A 21,713-nucleotide genomic window follows, 5' to 3' on the forward strand; every position below is an offset into this window, starting at 1 on the left:
CTCAAAAAATTACATTTGAACACATTTTTTTTTTTTATTTGAAGTCTTTTTTTTTTTTTAGTAGCCCATGATTGACGCTGCCTCCTCACTGAGGAATCAGTAAGTTACAAGCTAATTGCTGGTGAATTGGTGGGAAACCACACCAGGGTAAAAACCGAGGGAGAAAAGGCAAGTCAGTAGAGTCATTGAGCAATAATTGACTCACCTCTCACATGTGCTTTTATATGAAGCACTTGAGCTGAAGCTCTTTGTCTCATCATCATGGCTGGACAACCTGAGCTGGAGACGGTTTAGGCTCAGCCATGTACTAGACAGCACCATCCAAGTCAACAGTGTTAAGAAGATGAATGTGACTGTTGTCATCTCACAGCCTCGCCTTTGGCACGGACAAATTTGTTGGCAGGATGAGTTTTATAGCTTCTGATGTATGAGCAGCATGGAGCAGATATATAACTGTACCACATATTCTTGTTTTCTGTTTGTTTTCAAGAAATAACCATTCACTCTCACTCCTATGTGTTGTGATTTAAGGTGATAATTGGTTAGAAAACATGAGTATGAATGATTAATTAATGTTATTAATGAATTATATTCCTAATTTTTTTAAGAACATCAAAACTGGGCACCACTCCTCTCAAAGCGAGGAGAATGACAGAAGGACACTTAACGACATTTAAGTGTCTCTCGACAATCAGTTATCACGAATCAATAATAAGTATATTAATATTAATTAGGATTAAATTTAAGAAGGGGAGGTGTGAGGTGGTACACTGGCTTCTTTCAATTACCCTTGTCACAAACAAGCAAGCTGTGTGTGTGTGTGTGTGTGTGTGTGTGTGTGTGTGTGTGTGTGTGTGTGTGTGTGTGTGTGTGTGTGTGTGTGTGTGTGTGTGTGTGCGCGCACTTCATAATAATTAGATAATTATAGTAATCCAATCCAATCTGATTGATGTTCTTCCTATACTGTATGGTATATTTTCCAAAAGAGAAATTATCATCATTTTTGCATGATTTAGACTAAATGGGATTTTTAGAACCTTGACAGATTCATACAATTATTAATGACCAGTTTAAAGAATAGGTATCATTAAAAGTATTACTACAATGTAAAATCATCATTGAAAATATTGAATGTGGTTTTAACATTAAATGTTTTTTCGTATTTTGCTCTATGGAATTATATTTGTGTCAATATTAAAAAAAAAGAAAAATGTATTTAAATATTGTTAGAAAATAAATTTCTTCTTTATGCTCCGTCATTTGTTCATTGCGCCATGCTCTTTTTGTTTGTGGGCGGGCCTTAGGAAGCTGCCTGCTGATTGGCTTTGGTTTTGGAGTGACAGCTCAATGGACTGGAAGTCTTGACGGGCTTGGAGTCACTGTCCGTCTGGAAGTCGGTCCCCAAGTTTTCTTTGTGTCTACTTTGTGCGTTCACTTCAACAACAGGATTCCATTGGAATATCAAATATTATGGAGTAAGACATTATGACTGACAATCCCGAAATGGGAGAACAAAGCAATTTGAAATTCTACTTCCTCATTCATTCATCATGAGTAGCATCAACATGTGGCAGATTAAATGTGGAATTCATGGAACATACATACAGTGGTATGCAAAAGTTTGGGCATCCCTGTACATTTCCATGATTTTCCTTTATAAATCATTGGTTGTTTGGATAAGAAATTTCAGTTAAATATATCATATTGGAGACAAACACAGTGATATTTTAGAAGTGAAATAAAGTTTATATGATTTATAGAAAGTGTGCAATAATTATTTGAACAAAATTAGGAATGTGCATAAATTTAGGCACCCTTGTCATTTGATTGATTTCAATACCTTTAGCACTAATTATTGGAACTCAAAATTGATTTGGTAACCTCAGTGACCCTTGACCTCCATACACAGGTGAATCCAATCATGAGAAAGGGTATTTAAGGAGACCAATTGTAAGTGTTTCTCCTCTTTGCACCTTCTCTGAAGTGGCAACATGGGAGCCTCAAAACAACTCTCAAATGACCTGAAAACAATAATTATTCAATATCATGGTTTAGGGGAAGGATACAGAAACCTATCTCAGAGATTTAAGCTCTCAGTTTCAACTGTGAGGAACATTGTGAGGAATTGGAAGACCACAGGCACAGTTCTAGTTAAGGCCGAAATGGCGGACCAATAAACATCTCAGATAAGCAGAGGCGAAGGATGGTGAGAACAGTCACAGTCAACCCACAGACCAGCTCCAAGACCTACAACATCATCTTGCTGCAGATGGTGTCACTGTGCATCATTCAACTATTCAGCACACTTTACAAGGAGATGCTGTATGGAAGAGTTATGCAGAAAAAGCCTTATATCTGCACCCGTCACAAACGGAGTCGCTTGAGGTAAGCTAAAGCACATTTGGATTAAGGTGCTGTGGACTGATGAAACTAAAATAGAGTTATTTGGGCAAAACAAGGGGCATTATTCATGGCAGAAAAAGAACACAGCATTCTAAGAAAAACACTTGCCACCTACAGTAAAATTTGGTGGCGGTTCCATCATGCTGTGTGGCTGTGTGGCCAGTGCAGGGACTGGGAATCTTGTTAAAGTTGAAGGTTGCATGGATTCCACTAAATATCAGCAGATTCTGGAGAACAATGTCCAAACAAAGGTGAAGTTGTGTCGGGGCAGGATCTTTCAACAAGACAACGACCCTAAACACTGCTCAAAATCTACAAAGGCATTCATGCAGAGGAACAAATACAACATTCTAGAATGGCCATCTCAGTCCCCAGACCTGAATATTATTGAAAAGTTGTGGTGTGATTTAAAGCGGACTGTCCATGCTCGGAAACCATCAAATCCTGACTGAACTGGAGATGTTTTGTAAATAAGAATGGTCCAAAATACCTTCCGCCAGAATACAGACTAATTGGAAGTGTTGGGCCCAGCATGACTGTGAGGCCTCACTGTCCTTTGGGAAGCCTGGATGCAGCCTGGACTTAAAATGGCGGTCTGAAAAACCCCAGGAGCCACATGGTGGAGAACAAAGGAAAAGGAATCCATCCCCCCAAGGCGTCCAGTTTGTGAGGGACTCCTTCCCCACAAACCATTGCGGCAAATGATGTCACCAATAGACAACTGCAGACCCATTGGTGGACACCACGGGATGCCCCGCCCCCGAAGCAAAGGTAACAAAAATGAAATTCAAACCAGTTTTCTCCCTCTTCCAACCGTATCTGTCCGCGGGAGCTGACGTATGTGTTTAAGGAGAGAATCAACACATTGAAGATTTACACCCTTGCTGGCCAAGCTTTGAAGATTCTTTCTTTGTTCATTCCTACCCCATATTTGTTTTTTCCCCTTTTTGCGTTCTTTTATTTTTGATCAGAGACTCAGTGAATAACTCCCTGCGAGTTATTCCTTACTATTCCCGCAGAAGAGGAGATTGTGGTTTCTACACACGCTCCTAAATCACCGTCGACCAGCTGTCCCTGTCGTGAGTCGGTGAACCACGTGTCATACAGCTCGAGAGCCGCGCAACAAGTTGCCCGCTCTCTTCTCCGATACCGGTACTGACCGAAGGACGGATAGAACCTACCAGGACCCCCTTAACTCGTCAGAAGACGGCTCACAGTAAGCGACGATTGTGTCTGGGCAAAATAGCTTATTTAGAGCTTATTATAAACACGGGTAGTGCACACCCGGTAGTTTCATTGTGTTTTTATTGTTTATGTGCTTTTTATTTTCTTTCATCGCCACCGTGTGCGTCTCACACATGGCTGTAACGTTTAGAATAGTATTTGTGAGCAAAACTAGCGGACTGTTTAGCTGAATCACTGATGTTAAACCGCGGCGCCATCCGCACAGCTGTTTTGATTGTTTATTATTCTTTGTGCCTTTTGCTTCGCGCGTATCGGCAGCGACAATCGTAATAGAAGCCCTACTTTGACCGGCACGGTCAGATTCACGGGATAAACTCCCGCTAATCTGTGTGGTTAAATTCAGTTTCTATTCTTCTCACTTGTCTCCCCTTGATTGCTGTGATTTGTCCCCGTGTATCGCGATCCTGTGTCCTCAACACAGCCCGTGATCACCTATTGAGAGGAAACTTCCGTGATCTGTTAAAACCACGGTTAAGTCGGTCATCGTCGGACAAACTGTGTGATCTACGGGAGTTCTCTGATCAGATACGGTTTCTTTGTGTACTTCACTTCCCGCCGCAATTCCTTTTAAATTTTCTGCGTCACCGCTAAGTCCATTTCATCCTTCAACTTTCCTCTTTTTCTCAGCGCCCCCGCTGGTGAAAGACGGAAGAGCTGAGTGGCGAAATCAGAGCACGAGCGCCATCTTGCGTTGCCTCTCGGTAACCGCGAGTGACGCCATTTTACGTGGCCACCTTTTGTAAACCGGAAGTGGGAGGAGCGTCGCATCACGTCAGAGACCCCTCCTTCTTGTTTACCTTTTGGCTTTGTTTGTTTACTTCCTGTTTCCCAAGCTGTCACCAGCTGCTAAAGTGACACGTCCCCTTTACACACACACACACACTTCTGCACTCATATCAATGCCCTTTTCCTGCACATTTGAACACCTTTCTCAGTAGTTATTTAGATTAGGAGATTGATGTTTGTTTGTTGTTATTGATCAATTTAATACTTTAATAGATGTTAAACCTTTATTTTAAAAGTACTGTTTCTGTCTTTTGTGCTTGCTTGTTTGTGACAAAGGGTAATTGAAAAAGCCAGTGTACGATCTCACACCTTCCTTGTTAATTATTAATTAATACTAATTTACTTATTATTCATTAGTGATAACTGATAGTCGAGAGACACTTGAAAGTTGTTAAGTGACAGTTTCTCTGTCATTCTCCTCGCCTTGAGAGGAGTGGTGCCCCGTTTTTAAGAAAATGAATAACAAAATTAATTATTAAAATAATTAATCATTTGTATTAATATTTTCTCACCAATTACTAAGTTGAATCACAACAGAAGCTATAGGAAGCGTTTAGAGGCTGTTATTTCTGCAAAAGGAGGATGCAAAAATATTTCTTTTGTAGTGCCTAAACTTATGCACGTCTAATTTTGTTTAAATAATTCTTGCAGACTTTCTGTAAATCATTTAAACGTTATTTCACTTCTAAAATATCACTGTGTTTTTCTCCAATATGATATATGTGTCCAGCCATGGCAAAAGCGTTCACAAGTCTACTTCGGGACAGTTTGGAGTTATTTACAGATTCCGAAAGTGTGATTTAAGCTTTCCAACAATGTCAAACACATGTCCATCTGATAATTTCTGAAGAAGATGTGGCCATTTGAATGTAGGCACTCCTCAAACTGCTTTAGGGAGAAATTCAGCCTGAAAGATCTTGACCAACTTGAGGAGCCAGGCCAATAGCTGCTCATTTGCATCACATTAACATGGTCACAACCCCCCACCCAGTCTAGCTGCCTGTCCATGGTCAGTCCAGGTGGGGCCAGGACAGGAAGACTGTCAACAGGGGGCAGAACTCCTGGGTTGCGCAGTAGCTGAAACTCGATAGGCTCTGCGTCACTGTGAGTTTGAGCAAGCACCACACCAGGGGCCTCATGTATAAACCGTGCATACGCACAAAAAGGCGGTGTACGCTTGCTTTCACGCACACAATGGCATTTATGAAAATGTACTTGGCGTGGAACCTATCGGACCACAGCGCAAACTCTCGAGCTGCCGTGAGAATTTGCGGAGCGCTCCACAAACTCTTGTCAGGTGGAGACGCTGCAATATTATGCTCTGAAACTTATCACAGTGTTTCAAAATAATATTATTAATGTGTCTACAGTGACAAACATGAATTATTTTGTGACAAACAACAATGATACACCACGTACGTTTGAACATGTGTGGATAAGATCAGAGGACACTGAGGACAAAACTGATACTGCGCGCAAACACACACACACACTTCAAACGTGTGTGCGCGCGCGCTCGTGTGTGTGTGAGTGAGTCACACTTTTCTCTAAGTCATACTTTGAGCAAATAACTGAAATCGATTTAACACAAATTAATATTTTCTTTATGTAAATAGACACAGCTGCTGACGTGAAAGCATGGAAACACGCCAGTGTAACTAGTCTAACATGTTTTAAACGCTCCAAAATAAAGTTACAAACTCATTTGTTGTAAGAAACTGGGACTTGACTGTTGAGTAGAACATTTCCTTATCCCATTTTAATCCATACGATAACAAAATAATTGCAAAAAGGTTATTCCACCACCGATGCGCCTTTCATCAGAAGAGACAGCTGATGCGCGCTCGTCAGCCGCTGGAGACTCCGGCGCACCTGAGACTTCGGCACACTGGCATCTTCTTCCTCCCTCTTTCTCCCTCCCCAGCGTCCACAACACAATCAGTGACAGTAATGAATCATTATACAGTAAGTCAATGAGCTCTATCTGCTTATTCTGTGCGTAATGCGTGTGTGCGTAACTGGATGATGACGCGTGACAGATTTATAGATTGTTGAAATATATAAATTCAGCTCACATGGATAAGTCATGTCTAAACAAACATTACATCAGAAAAACACCCACAGGATCAACAATCAATGCACAGCCAGTTTTTTTAAACATCAACATTAATATGATAGCAGCCGCGGTGACCCTCACATTTAGTTCCTTCGTGTTTATCTCTAATTCCAATTGATCAAACAAACAAAAAATATTAATATATCTTTTTCAAATTTATACATCATAAATCGATGCGTCGATCGCACACTTTCCATCTTTTTATTTTATTTTCCTCCTTCGCTGCCGCATTTGTCATTGTCCTTCATGAAGGAGGCGTCAGAGAGTGCGTTTTAGAGTCATTTGTATATTAATGTGTGGGTGGAACGAGGGCGTGGTGTGTTACTCATTCACCTCCGCTCAGTTTCACGTTTGATGGGATGTATAAAGAGAAGGTGCGCAGGACTCGGCGTACGTACAGTTTTATAAATCTGACAATTTCTTTGCGTACGTACTTTTCAAATTTTGTGAGCACTCTTTTATACATGAGTCCCCAGGTCTGTTGGCATCAAAGCTGGGACAGAATAAAAGCACACAACAGGATATTTAAAACATGGCTCACTGTTCACATGGAACACTATTATGTCCATTCGTGATTTTTTTATTCATAAAATGCAGAATTTTATATATAAATACCTAAATTGCTGATAACTCTTGATCTGTGGGAGCTTATGTGACTTTGAATGAACACTAACCTAACATAGATTAACAACGTTAATGAAAACTCACCCCATAAGAAACTGAAAGGTATTCCGGCAGACTTCAGTGCCTCCGATCAGATAAGAAGTCCGGGCGTGCTTCCTTTTCGTCGCAGTTTTAAGTCTGTTCGCCTCTGCTCTGTGAACTTTCTTGGTGTACTTCCTGTCACTGTTAACTGCCACAATACAACCCACATCCAACCAAAGTGTTTGACCAGCTGAGCAAAGGAAATGCCGTCCTGCTGCGTAAACACTCACCAGTAGCAGCGTGTGCATGTGTATGAAAGATGAGTGACAGAATGTGTGCTGCACAAAGTGTGAGTGAATGGGTGAATGGCAAAACTGTGTAAGGCAGCTTTGAGTGGTCATCAAGTGCTGTATAAACTCAGACCATTTACTTTTTATTGAGCACGGGTATTTTGAATGGTCCTGTAGTACGTGACAATACAAGAAGATTCAGCCTCTGATGATCACATGAACAGCTGTAAACACTAACAGCAGCAGAAGTTTTATCATCTTAGCTGAACTCTCATTGACCAATCATAGATAAATTAGGTTGACCAGTTTTAATTTGACCTTTCACCCAAACATTGTTTATAATTCCTTTTTTGAGGGAGACCGGACCAGAAGGTACTGACAATTACATTCTTCTGTCAAACTGTTTGAAATCAAATTGTGAAGCTGGAATTAAATTTTGCAGATTGTTCCATGACAAAAGTTCGGTATGGTTTTTGGGAACTGTGAAGAGGAACACATTTTTGTATAAACAGAAACCTGAGCTGAGAATATCTTTATAAGGGTTATGTATATACTGTTGTTCTATGGGATTATCACTACACCGACAACTCATAGTATCATAATTATGAGCCAGCGATGATGAAAGATGAGTGACCGTAATTAATGCTGTCAAGTTTATTTTCAATAATAGAATGTAATATAGAATTGATTTGTGAAGTAAGTGAAAAGGTCAAACAAACAAACACATAGTATCATATATCATCATATATAGTATCATAATAAATATCATTACTAAAATATTGATGATATTTTTTTCTTTCAATATTCTCCTTTTTATGATTTATTTGAAATAACTTTACCAATCCTCAGTATAGCATCTTTTTTATGGAGCTCTGTATTTGGATTTATGAATTAAACACATGATTTAACAAGGCAGTGGACTGTGTGATATTTAATTTGATGTTATTCTTATTTTTCAGCCAAAGGGATTAATTAATATTTAATAAAAAATCTGTTTGTGTTTGTTTGCTTGTCTCTGTCTCTGGAGGGATTTGTCTTCTGGGACCTACTTTCAATTGAAAGTATTATGTGAGGAACAATGATTAACACCTCAGGCTTTTCCAGCTTCATAATAACAATAACTGAACAAGTCACTGTGTCTCTGAGTCAACTCAGCTGTTTGACTTTAGAAATATGGCATCAGGATTTCATCTGTTTGTGACATGTTGATGTGATGAGAATACTTTACCTTCCCTTTACTTTAGTTCTGCTTATAAAAGTCCCCATTACTTGTTATTATTATTATCCATCCATCCATCCATTATCTACCGCTTTATCCTCCACCAGACGGTCGTGGGGGGTGCTGTGCCTATCTCAGCTGACATTGGGCGATAGGCGGGGTACACCCTGGACAGTTCGCCAGTCCATCACAGGGCCACATATAGAGACAAACAACCATTCACTCACTCTCACACCTACGGTCAATTTAGAGTGACCAATTCACCTAATCCCCATATCGCATGTTTTTGGACTGTGGGAGGAAGCCGGAGAACCCGGAGAAAACCCACGCACACAGGGAGAACATGCAAACTCCTTGCAGAAAGGCCCTTGTTCCGAAGTTGTTCCAAACGGGGCTCGAACCCAGGAACCTGAGTCTTCTTGCTGCAAAGGCAAGAGTGCTAACCACTACACCAACCGTGGGCCCCATTATAATATTATTATTATAATAATAATAAATAATTATAATAATAAACTAAACTTTACTTAAGTTAATTAAAACTCACCATTAGTTATTTAGAATAATTATAACAATAATAATAAACCTAACTTTCGTTAAATTAAATTTTAGCTACGTTTATTAAAGGTTTCACCACTGAATAAATGTTGATCTCCTGTGTTGTATTTGAAGTTTTCTTCCATGGACAGCAGAGGACAGTGTTGGTGACTTTCAACACTGTTACTGTTGTAATAAAGTTATATTTATGTATTTTACTATTATCCAGACTGTGAGAGCTGGTAACAGAGTTGTTTAAAAATGCTTATCATATTATGAGAGATGTAATGATTGATTATTTATTGTTTTGATTGTATTGGTGGTTTATGGGATGTGCTATTTTGAAATTACTCTGTGACTCCAAAAATGCACATTAAATAGTATTATTATTACTATTATTAACATTACCATTATTATTATACACAACCACAGAATTGTCTTTGAAACTTTAGGTGCAACTGTACCATAGACAACACTGTCGTCTCCTGGCAAAGATTATACAACAATCAAAAGTTTCCATAATGATAAGACGATGATGAAGATGGTGATTAAGAAATGAAAAATTGAAAGCACTAAACACAATGAACACTTCAAATGTGATGTCATATGTCTCTCAGTCCTGTCCTGTCCTGTCCTGTTCCTCACACCTGATTCACATGAATGGGTCGTTAACAGGCTTGTGATGAGCTGAACATTTTGTTGTACATTTACCCCTAGCCCTGTAAGACCCAAATTAAGAAAAACCTAAAAAAAAAAATATTTGACCATACAGGTGTTTGATGCAGAAATCAAAGAGTTTTTGGAAAAAAAATGTTTATGTATGTTTTTAGAGAAACGTAATTTTGCAACGTTGGGCTTTGGTGGTAGCAGAATTTCTGTATTTGTACTCACTTTGTCTGAACAACAATTCACAACAACTAAGAGTTCATTTGCAGGGTTGATTGCTTACTTAGCTCCATAAATGTATATAACATTTAAAAATAATCACACATTAGTCATATTTTTATGAAATCATTTATTAAAAATAAATAAATAAACAGGATAAAACTCTATCTTTTTCTAGCAACTTCTTCATTCCTTTTTTCTTTTCATGACAAACTTTCATTGTTAGTGAAAGTCCTAAAAACAGTTATTGTCCTCTGAAAAGCAAAGGCGAACATCACACTTGCTGCATTGTATGTTGGTGTATCCTTTATTGCAGCATCCTCTCCCTGTCTTCATGTGCAACTTGGTCCTTGGGTACATCCAATGGCAGGTGTGCACAATTCTTGGGATGGTCTCTTCTGAGCATTCAGAGGCTTCATGATGTCACTGTCTGTGTTGCTGGGCTCTCTTTGCCTAGAGATGATATCCAGACCTAAAAATCAATGTTGTGACTGATGAAATATATTATCGGCCAGTGACACCTGTCACGGTGCATGGTGTGTTTGTGTGTTTTTGGCTCGATGTCCACGTAATTATCAGCTGGACAGTCCATGGGTGGTTGGTTTTCTATGTCCACTTGTTGACAGACATCTTCATCTGAGTCTTCATCACTCTCATCAGTGTCATTGAGTTCCATCTCAACTTCACTCTCTCCAGTTTGGAAGATATCAATCACATCCTACACATTGTATCACAGCTCTCTCCTTGCTGGTGGCATTCTGGAAAACAAAAGCAATGAATTAACATGTATAAATATGCTTTTTATATTGTAGTACATAATCTGAAGGAATAGATAGGGTGGTGGACCAAGTGCTCTGGGTAGAAATGTTTTCAAGGCAGACAATACTGTCTGCTGATTGTAAGTCACTTTGGACTAAAGCATCTGCTAAATGTCCTAAATGTAAATGTGAATGGCTTAGCCTATGCTCACTACTTATCATACTAAAAGAAAAACATGCATACCCCCACTTACATCCACACCCCACATTCAGGAACATTTACACCTTTCCCAGAACTGAATTGTCTGTTGATATCCTCTTTGTGGACAAAGACATGGGATTTTAGCTCAGTCTGATCAAATGAACTAGTAAATTTACTAGTAAATTTAATTGTTGTAAAATTACAACAATTATGTAATAAGCTCTAAATGAAATTTGATGCATCTATTCCACAATAACTAAATATGTACATGCTCTACACATTATAATAACAACCAAAACAAATTTAAAAGACATTTTACTTACTTTAATCTGATGAATCCAGTCCAGTGAAACAAAGAGATTTTGTTTGGAGGAAATCTTGAAAAGTTGTGTGCGTTCATGGCCATAAAGTGGCTTAAAGACTTATAAACAAATGTAACATCCACTAACATTGTTAGATTGAACAATAAGACCCAATGACTATGTACATGTGGTAAAAAAACTAATAAAATATAACAGATTGTTTTTTGGAATGGCTAAAGGTAATGTTGTAATTTTACAACCGTGGGTCTTACAGGGCTAGGGGAAATCCTCATCAACCACAACATCTCCTTCCGCTGCAATGTCGAGAACGTCCAGCTGTACCTCCCCCTAAAGGTTGATGGGCAGGCTGCAAAAGGTTGATGGGTGCAAACTTTCTCAACCTCAATAAGAGCAAGACTGAGTCCATTGTTTTTGGCAAAACCTCTCCGGCCTTCCCCACCGATGCCCTGGGCCCCTCTCGCCTCTAACATCAGGCCTTCTGTCAGAAATCTGGGCATGATGTTTGACAGTGCCTTCAAGTTTGAGAACCTTAGCTAAGACCAAAGCCTACCTGCGCCAGAGGGCTCTAGAGAGAGTCATCCATGCCTTCATAATCTCACAACTGGACTACTGCAACACTGGCATTGATCAATCTCAACTCCGCCGCCTGCAGTTAGTTCAAAACTCAGCTGTCAGACTCCTCACCTGTACAAAGAAGCGAAATCAGATCACCAGGATCCTCGCATCGCTCAGCTGGCTCCCCATCCACTACCGCATTGACTTTAAACTTCTTCTGACTGTATACAAATCCCTACATGGTCTGGCCCCCAACTACCTGTTTGATAATCTCCACCACCACATCCCATCTAGAGCACTGCAGTCAGCTGACCTAATGTTGTTGGAAGTGCCCAGGACCAAGCTAAAATCCAGGGGGGACAGAGCCTTTGTGGTAGCAGCCCCCAGACTCTAGAACTGTCTCCCCCTACACATCCGTGCAGCACAGTCCCTAAATATTTTTAAATCCCAGCTAAAGACCCACCTTTTCTCACTTGCCCACGATTAATGTTTCCTTTTTCAAGTACCAGCCAATTGTGTCCTCTAGTTACCTTTTCAATTTTCTCTTTTTTTATGCATTATTTTAATTCAGTCATTGTCTTTCAACCCTTTTCTTGTATTTCTTTTCTTTTCTGTTTTTTTTAGGTCATTTTCTATGTGTATTTGCACTTAAGCGCTTTTTGTGAAGCACTTTGGTTGCGGCTCAACCATGTAAATGTGCTTTATAAATAAATTTGACTTGACTTGACTTGATTATTCGTGTGCTTGAATATTGATTTGATTATTGTGTGATTATTTGCGGGGTTGAATATTAATTTGATGACAGTGTGATTATTGTGTGCTTGAATATTGACTGTGCTGCAGTGAAGAGTTGGTATGGCCTCTAATTAAATGTCAGATTGAATGATTTTCCAACACAACAGCTGCTGAGGCTCAGTTTCTCAGCCTCAGGCAAACAAACATGTCGTCAGTCTTATTGGAAACACTTGCTTGTCTTCTCTTGCCCAGCCTCGGCTCTTTGTTCCACCTTCGGCCTCCTGGGAAAAAAGTTAATTGTCAGGTTTAAGGAGGTGATGTGATGATGACACAATAACAAGAGTGAAGTGTTTAAGTCTCCAGTGTGTTGCACCTCAGTATATGTTGTTATTCATAATTAAATCAAAACAACATTTAATATCTGTAAGATTATTTTTATCATGTTCATAAACAAGTCACACACACACACACACACACACACACACACACACACACACACACACACACACACACACACACACACACACTTTTATTTAATTAAAATGAGAACTCCAGAAATGTTTAATGAAGGTTTTTTGTTTCACTTCATGTAAATCCACTGTTTTTAAACCTGTGTTTGATTCTTCTGGGCCACACGGTGGTGTAGTGGTAAGCACTGCTGTCTTTGCAGCAAGAAGACCTGGGTTCACGCCCAGGTCTCAGGAGTTCACTGTGCGTGTGTCAGTAAACAGCAGAATTGTTAATTTCCTTCTCTTAAAGTATTTAGTTTTATGACAGAAAGTCACAATTCACTTTTTGTATCTTATTGTATTTAAAAATGTGAAATAATAATAATAATTAAACAAAAACTTTACCACAATGAGAAAAAAAGAAATGTGTGTGTATTTGAATATTTTACATCAGCTAACGAAGCCAATACATACTTTTATCTTTTTTAATCACATATGTAGAAATGAAGAGTACACTGAAAAAAAAGTGGAGTAGTATTTACTTGATAAAACCTAGGAAAGTTTTTGCACTTAGAAATTGTAAGTACATTCTACAGGGGCAATTATCAAGTAAATTTTACTTGTGGATATAAGTTTCTTTTACGAGCAAACCTCAATTAATTTACTGAAGATTATTAATATGGTCATTGAATTTTACTCTCTCCTTCTTTGTAAATTTTACTTAGACTGTAACTGCTTCAAACTAAAAAATCTCACCTAAAACCAATGGCTTTTCAGGGTAATTTTTAAATACTTTTTCTAAGTTTTATTTATGGACTATATTTAAGTAACATTTACACAACATTTTAGATAATTTTTCTACAGTTTGAATTGCCTTAATTTGTCCTTAATGTTTTTGTTTATTGAAACAATGGCTTAAAAAAATGAGGCAACCGTTTAATTTAACAAGACCTTTATTTTTCATACTTGAAAAAATAAATGCTTTAGGAACATTCAGTGCATCTTAAAAGACATGCTTATTATTCACACAGAGCATTTTGACTTAAAAAGTGCAATATTTTGCCCCTCGCTCTTTTTTATGCCCCCACTCACATCCGTGACCCATTAAAAATGGCCCCACGACCCACCAGTTGGCAACCACTGGTTTAAAAAATTAAGCCACGTAAACATAGCCACTGTAACATGGCCGCATGTTCAACGCAGTGCAACAAGTTAACCAGAGATTGTTTCTGATTGGGGTTAGGCGTCACATCTGGGTTTCTGTGTGCTTTCACATGTACCTTAAACACTTAGTTTTATTATTTGAATTTAAACTTAGAGTAACCAGAGAAACTTATCGAGTTTGGTACAAGTGTTATATAAAAAAAAATGCAGGCATGTCAGTTCCTTCCTTCCTCTCTCCCTCCCTCCCCAGCTCAGCCTTCCTCTGATCTTCCCTGTGTCATTCCTTCCTTCCCTGCCCTTCCTTACTTCCCTGTGTCCTTACTTACTTATTTCCTTCCCTGTGTCCTTCCTTACCTTCTTCCTTCCCTACATCCTTATTCACTTACTTTCTTCCTTCCCTGTGCCCTTACGTTCTTCCCTGTGTCCTTCCTTACTTCCCTGTCCTTTCTTCCCGACTTCCCTGTGTCCTTTCTTCCCCACTTCCCTGTGTCCTTTCTTCCCTACTTCCCTGTGTCATTCCTTACTTCACTGTGTCCCTCCTTACTTGCTTTTCTGTCATTCCTTCCTTACTTCCTTCCCTGTGTCTGTCCTTACTTATTTCCTTCCCTGTCCTCTTCCTTCCCTACATCCCTGTGTCCTTACTCACTTACTTTCTTCCTTCCCTGTGTCCTTCCCTCTTTCCCCATGTCCTTCCTTCCCTACTTCCCTGTGTCATTCCTGACTTACTTTCCTGTCATTCCTTCCGTACTTCCCTGTGTCCTTACTTACTTATTTCCTTCCCTGTTTCTGTCCTTACTTTCTTCCTTCCTTCCCTGTGTCCTTCCCTCTTTCCCCATGTCCTTCCTTCCCTGTGTCCTTACTTCCCTGGGCCCTTGCTTCCTTTCTTCCTTCCCTGTGTCGTTACTTCCTTCCTTCCCTATGTCCTTTCTTCCTTCCCTACTTCCCTGTGTCCTTCCTCACTTCCTTCCTTCCTCTGGCAACTGTTTAATCAAGACGTTTATTTGTCTCAAGTAAAAAAATAATTTCCGACCTTAAACTCGAGAAAAACATTACAAATGCTTCAGGAACATTCAGTGCATGTTAAAAGACATGCTTATTATTCAAACAGAGCATCTTGACACTAAAGAGTGCAATATTTTGCCCCTCATTGAAAATGGCCCCACAACCCACCAGTTGACAATCTCTGGTTTAACATGAAAATGCTGTTACAACTTTTTGTCTTTTGTCCCCAAAACATAGCCAGTGTAACATGGCCGCATGTTCAACACAGTTCAGATAAGAATGACATCATTAAATCCAGATCAAAAGAAGAAAATAGACAAATAGGCACATAAACAACTTTTTGTGCCTTCTTTAAAAGGACAACTCTTGGGCCAAACGTGTACTCAAGATATAAGCTTGTTTCGCAGAGACAGGATTTTCGGGGACAGCTTAAGAACATCAAGCTCTAGAAGAACCTTTTGAAACACTTCAAAAGTGTACTTAAGTTTTGGTGGGTAACTCAAGTTCATGGCATAAATGATACCCATGAGCAGGAGACAGGCATTTGCAATACTTCTACATTTGTCAAGTACCTCGGTCCCTTCAACAACAATCGATACATCAGCATCAGATGCACCTTCATCTTCTTCACTTGTATGGAAGACACAGATCCTCAGTACTTGCTCAGCCTGGTCCTCTTGAGCTGCCTCTCTGCTGATATCCTATAAAATATGCGAATCCATGTGCATAGTTCAGCTTTTTATTCAAATTATAGACTTGTGTCAAAAACATCAGCATTTCAATACCTATCAATCCTAAACTTTTCAAATAATTTCACTAAGTTTAGGAAGTTTAGAAATTGAAGAGAAGGGAGAAAATGGGAGAGGAGAGCAGATAAGAGAGAAATTGAAGAGGAGCAAAGAGAGAAACAAGTTGAGGAGAGTGGAAGAAAGAGGGGAGATAAGAGTAAGGAGAGGGGAGGAGAGCAGAGACAAGAGAATAGGAGAATGCAAGAAAGAGAAGCGAAAAGAACAAAGGAAAGGGTAGGAGAGAGGAGAAAAGAGAAGAAATATTTATGTATATATATATAGATATATATAATATATTTTTTTCACAAAAAAAAAGAAGAAATATGGAGCATTTTTGTAAATCAAATTTGGAAAATATTTGAAAAACAAATTGTTCAAAGGGTCCAAAGAAAGGCTCAATTTTCTAAAATTTTAATTTTCTGACAATTATTTGATGGTACAAGCAAATTCTAATTAAAGGGGAAGTGAATAAGAATTCAGTATAATGTACTCAAGTGAACTTTGTGATCTGAAAATGTTTGAAGTTACCTTATAGTCCTTGATGAGTTCCCCTGAAGACTCCCCCAGGAATTCCATCAGTGCGCGAATAATGGCCTCCCGCCTCGCTTCAACATGTCGCTGTTTTAAGAGACAAAATATACTTGTGTAGGAAGCACCATATGAATTCACTTATCTATAAATGTTGTCAATAGAAGCAACATCAATAATCATACAAAACTATGATATCCTGGATCTGCATTAGTTGGTCCTCTGTGGGCATTACTTGGAACTGCTGTAGATTAAACCACTTCAAAGTAACTGTATGCATTTGAAACTTTACCTCATGTAAATGTATTTTCAAAATTAAGTGTGTACGCATGTGACAAAGAAAGATCTGGTTTGGGTCCCAGCAAGACATCTAATTTCTGTAATTGGTCCTGAGCCGAAAATGTTTGGGAACCCCGCTTTACCTGGCTGAGTGAATCCTGAAGTGGTCGGATTTTGGTCCCAGCTACTCCGCCTTTTCTGCTGAATATCTCCTGCATTTTTGGAGTGTAGAAGTCCAGCTTACTGAGAAAATTTATTTCCAAGGGAACCGTTGTGATTCTTTTGAATTCCTCCTTGATCTGAAAAAAGGTATAATTATTCTATTTACTTTTTAACAAACACTATATATTAATGGATTTATCATTCATTTAATGCAACACACAGACACTTGTTTTACCTGAGCTTCAGAGAAAAGAGCAGGCCATCTCTCCTGGAAATCTTGGATGCCGGGGCACTGCTTTACAACTTCCTATCTTCGTCAGGAGAAAGATCTTTCCATTTTTCCAGATATTATCCTCTCATTGTTTTTCTTCTTAATTTCTTGCAGCATGTCTACTCTCTCCTTCTCTAAAATGGCTTCTGTGTCCCCATTTGGCAGTGGAGGCAGGTAGTTTACCTCTGCTTTCTTGGGCTTTTTGATGCCTTTGCTTGAGCCATTCTCATTTGACCTCTGTCTTTTCAGAGAGTTCACTTCCAGCTCTAGACAGGCAAGTGTGCGGCCTCTTAATTTTGCACGATAATTCCCCATTTTCCATTTCATTCTCTGCTGCCACCCATAAAGGCCATTAAAAGACCCTGGTTCCCTGAGACAAGGGAACTTTTCGATTAAGGCTTCGACCACTGTCAAAATTTGAATCCCTGTGGGGTATGCCGTGTAACCAAAAACCACCTCTGCAAGCTTCTCCAGTATGCTGCTTGTCAAACTTGGGTGGTTAAGCAGGGCTCCATCCTTGAGGAATGCTTGGTTTCCAGCCTGCAAATGTTTTCAAAATGTATCAAAGGAAAATGTCGGTATTTCAAACCTGGCTGGCCACAGTTGAGAGCGTCTGCAAGTTCCACTTTCATCAGAGGAGGAGAGAATGATGGTGTCTGATGATGATGAGGTGGAGATGGTATCAGAGGATTCTTGTGGTGGAACCTCCATTTCTTCCACTGAACTGAGATTGAGGACAACTGGCTTTACTGGCACAACTTTTAATGTGGCCTTGTCCTCCACATCTCCAATGCTGGTTACAGTGAAAAACTGACCATTGAAATCCATGTCCTGATAAAGAACATACACATCACCAGGAATATCAAAAGAATCTCTGATAGCACAAATCAGGTCTGTGAGGCTGTTTGGTATGCCTGCAGGTAGAATGAGTTTGCGAATATCGTCATCTCCAAAAATGATGCGGAGCTTTGCTGGGCTGCCCATCCTGACAGAGAAATCTGCATCAGAAACCCAAAAAAATTTACATTTTTACAGACATTCATTCTGATGTAAAGTTGCAACTATATACAGTGTGCTGATTTTAGCCTAACTCATTAGAGCATGATGATTATCTGCAGTTTTTCATTTAAGTCAAGAAAAAGTCCTCATTTGTGATCAGAAATAAATGCTGGTTGTTACAAATGTGAATAGATATGATGAATAATCTGTGCATCACCTAAGGCTGTCAACTTGAAAACCCCTGTTAATGCATCTGTGTATGGAGACAAGATAGGGGTGTTCAATGTCCAGACAAAAATAAAGCTTGAACTCAAATTTCAAACACAAATTTCTGAACACTAATAAGCAAGGCAAATGTGGTGCTTCAAGGTTACCACACGTCTTCCTGCTAGAGTGTATGCCGCCAAAGGATAAAAATCTGGAAGATCTTTTTGCTCAATTACTTGCTCATTGCTTGTGTTCTCCAACTCATAACTTCTAAGGTGCTCATTGTACCATGCCATTTTCAGTCTGATGACGAACACTGGTTTGTTATGAACTATCATAATTTGTAGCACCTCTGCAAAGTCTGGCAACCCAGCAGTAGAACCATGGCACACCACCATTCCAGCAGCATAGGTTGTCCCTGAACAGTTCACAGAGTTGGCAATATGTACTCTTGTGACACCTGGAAATCTGTGCTTCAATGCGTCTTTAATGTCATCCTTCAGAACATCCAAAGACACCTCTGTTGTTTTTGTAACCAAGAGTGATGGTTTGACTGCATTCAATTCGTGGAGATGGTTTGCAATCATGAGCTGGTGCTTGTTTGCAAGAGAAAGCAAAATATTCTTGAAACATCCTGTGTGTCTGACAACTCTCTTGAAGAAGCTGTGTTTTGCTTCGAACCTCATGGTCCACAGAGCAACTACAGGGCCAAATTCTCGGATAAGCTGGGGATAGTGTTCAAGAAAATGGTGCTTAGGGATGAGCTTCTGTTGAGGAAAAGCTTCAAGAAGTCTGCTGCGATGTTCAGATATTAAACTGTCAAGATAGCAAATGCTTTCCTCTGTATGGCTTGGTGACATAACAAGCTCCACAATACTTTTCAAAGTCATTAGCATCTGCCACACAGGCTCATCTTCAGGTACTTTCAAACCTATCATCAGAGGCAAAAGACGTAGCAGGCATGATTTTTCATGAGCATTGCCTCCCACCGATTTACGGTTTGAAAAGTTGCTGGGGACAGGATGAGGGCGATTTGGTTTATCACTCCACTTGTAAGGGAACTGATGGATGATATAATTTAGTTCAATGAGAGAAAAATACTTCTTCTTCATGAGGACATGAAAAGACAATGCCAATTCCAGTGGAATGATGCCTTCAAGAAGGTCGTGTAAAACATCTGGAGGGTACCCAGATGTAACATGGAAGTGCTCAAGCTTGTGCACATTGTTTTTTCACACCATAGCATGGGGAGTTATTCAGACTGGACAAAGCAGTCTGAACATGTACTGCATTTTGCTCCTCTGTTCTCTGTTGAAAAAACCCAGATCTCACCTCTCTTGACTGATACTCGGAACGCTCAGCAAGACAAAAACGGCAAGCATAAGAACCAGAAAAGCTTTCAACAAAGCCTGCAACTGAGTGAGCTCCTAGGTTGTCTGCTACCACACACATAACAGTTCCTTTCATAACCTTTCCCAGAGCTGGAACAAACAAGCCATCTCTTTCTAAAGTCCTCAGATCCAATAGCAATGGCTCTAACACTTTCTGGTATCCAAATGTCTTGGTGTCCACTGCCTTACACAAAATGGCTAAATTAATGGATGTTAATGCTGATTGAGAGTGTGCTGGAATGTTTCCCAATACACAGCTGTGACGTTTTTTCCCAAAGGATTGCACACCTCAAAGTCATAAATGTACAGGATAAGACTAAGTCTGTCCTCTTCAGAGAAAAAAATATTTTTCTGGAAGTTGGAGCCATCATGAAAAGATTGGTACTGTAAGGCTCTTCCCGAATTTCTATCAGTAACCAATAGTTTTTTGTGATTGTGTTTGTTGTTCAGAACCTGTGATAGAGATTGCAGTATCGGCACATACTTGAATGTTTTTCCCTCTTTGTCATCGAGGATATACTCTTTTGGTTCAACAACTGAAAAATGCTCCTTCATAAATTCTCTTCTCTTGTAGGATGTTGAAAAGGGACCATCGCTTGCCAAAGCTGTGCTTATTGGGTGTACCTCGCTGAGAATTTTCACCAAATCGGAGATTACAGCTGTGTCCAACTCACAGCTATGGGTCCTTAAAGTAGACTCGATCAACTCTCTTATAACAGGAACTGAGGCTGTGCATGATATGAATCGAAGCTCATCCACAATTTCATTAATGCACTTGTTTGACACATTAAAGGTACTCTCCAACTTAAGAAAAAGGCTGCCAAACTTCTCCTTTATGATACAAGATAGATCTTTGTCTTCTTCGATCAAAGGTTGAGGATCCACCTCTTCAGTGTCAAACAATGGCTCATCCTGAGCAACAACTGGATCCAAGTATTTTTTCAATACTTCATCTTTAAAGTCTTCAAGGCCATGTGGAGAATGTTTCCTATGTCTGTGCGAGGCGAAGGTTGAATATATGTTTGAGCTGAAGGTGCAGTTTCTGAACACGCATGCAACTACTTCAAATTTCCTCAAATGGCTTCCAAGATGTTCAAAATATTGCCTCTCTGAATCAAAAGAAGCAGCATTGCACAGGACACAACTAAAAGATAGAATCTCTTTTGATGTCACTGCCTCAGCGTGCTGCCTGGATAAATGAATATTAAGGGAATTGAATGTCTTAAATGAACAAGGGCAATCCTTATAAAGGCAAGGCACTGTCTGGCCACAGCTAACCATTCCATGTCTTAGTCTGTAGTGCTTCAACAGTTCTGTCCGTGTATCAGCCTCAAATCTACATGTTTTACAACACCATTTCATCTTTTTTGAATCTGGAAAACACAGACAGAAATAAATCAAACCTCATCTGAACTAAATTGTCATATAAGTATAAAAGTCAACTTAAAACTAAGGTTTTATATTTACCTTATATTCCCCGTTCAAATAAAGCACTGTCGCAGGAGATCTTTCCCTGTGGAGACTGTAGAATACAAAAGAAATACAATCATTAATCATTATCATACGCAAAGTTACCTTAATGTCAGGGATTATGGAAAAGTTGTATTTCTTGGGCAATATTCAGATCATTACAATAGATATAACATCAGATTGTCATTTACATTTTATGCGGTGCAACACATACCTTTACAATTCAAAATTCTGAGAGGGCACTGTGTCAACTGCAGAAAGTTGTTGTTTTGGGCTTAAGGACAAAAACAAAAAGACAAAATAATAC

The 21,713-nt window shown here is 39.3% G+C and overlaps 1 protein-coding gene across 1 annotated transcript in view; it reads right to left on the reverse strand.

The window, feature by feature from the left end:
- Window positions 1-18,323, reverse strand: part of LOC310936124 (vomeronasal type-2 receptor 1-like) — a gene marked incomplete at both ends in the record, with an annotated part of 39,628 nt that extends 21,305 nt beyond the window's left edge. The window contains 5 exons of the mRNA XM_083900163.1: window positions 16,628-16,717; window positions 17,050-17,205; window positions 17,463-17,605; window positions 17,929-18,063; window positions 18,155-18,323. Of these exons, the coding sequence (XP_083756289.1) occupies window positions 16,628-16,717; window positions 17,050-17,205; window positions 17,463-17,605; window positions 17,929-18,063; window positions 18,155-18,323 (693 nt within the window). The remainder of the gene's footprint in view (window positions 1-16,627; window positions 16,718-17,049; window positions 17,206-17,462; window positions 17,606-17,928; window positions 18,064-18,154) is intronic.
- Between the last annotated feature and the right edge of the window lie 3,390 nt (window positions 18,324-21,713).

Source organism: Microchirus variegatus, assembly GCF_963457635.1.
Source record: "Microchirus variegatus genome assembly, chromosome: 13".
Classification (NCBI taxonomy): Eukaryota; Metazoa; Chordata; class Actinopteri; order Pleuronectiformes; family Soleidae; genus Microchirus; species Microchirus variegatus.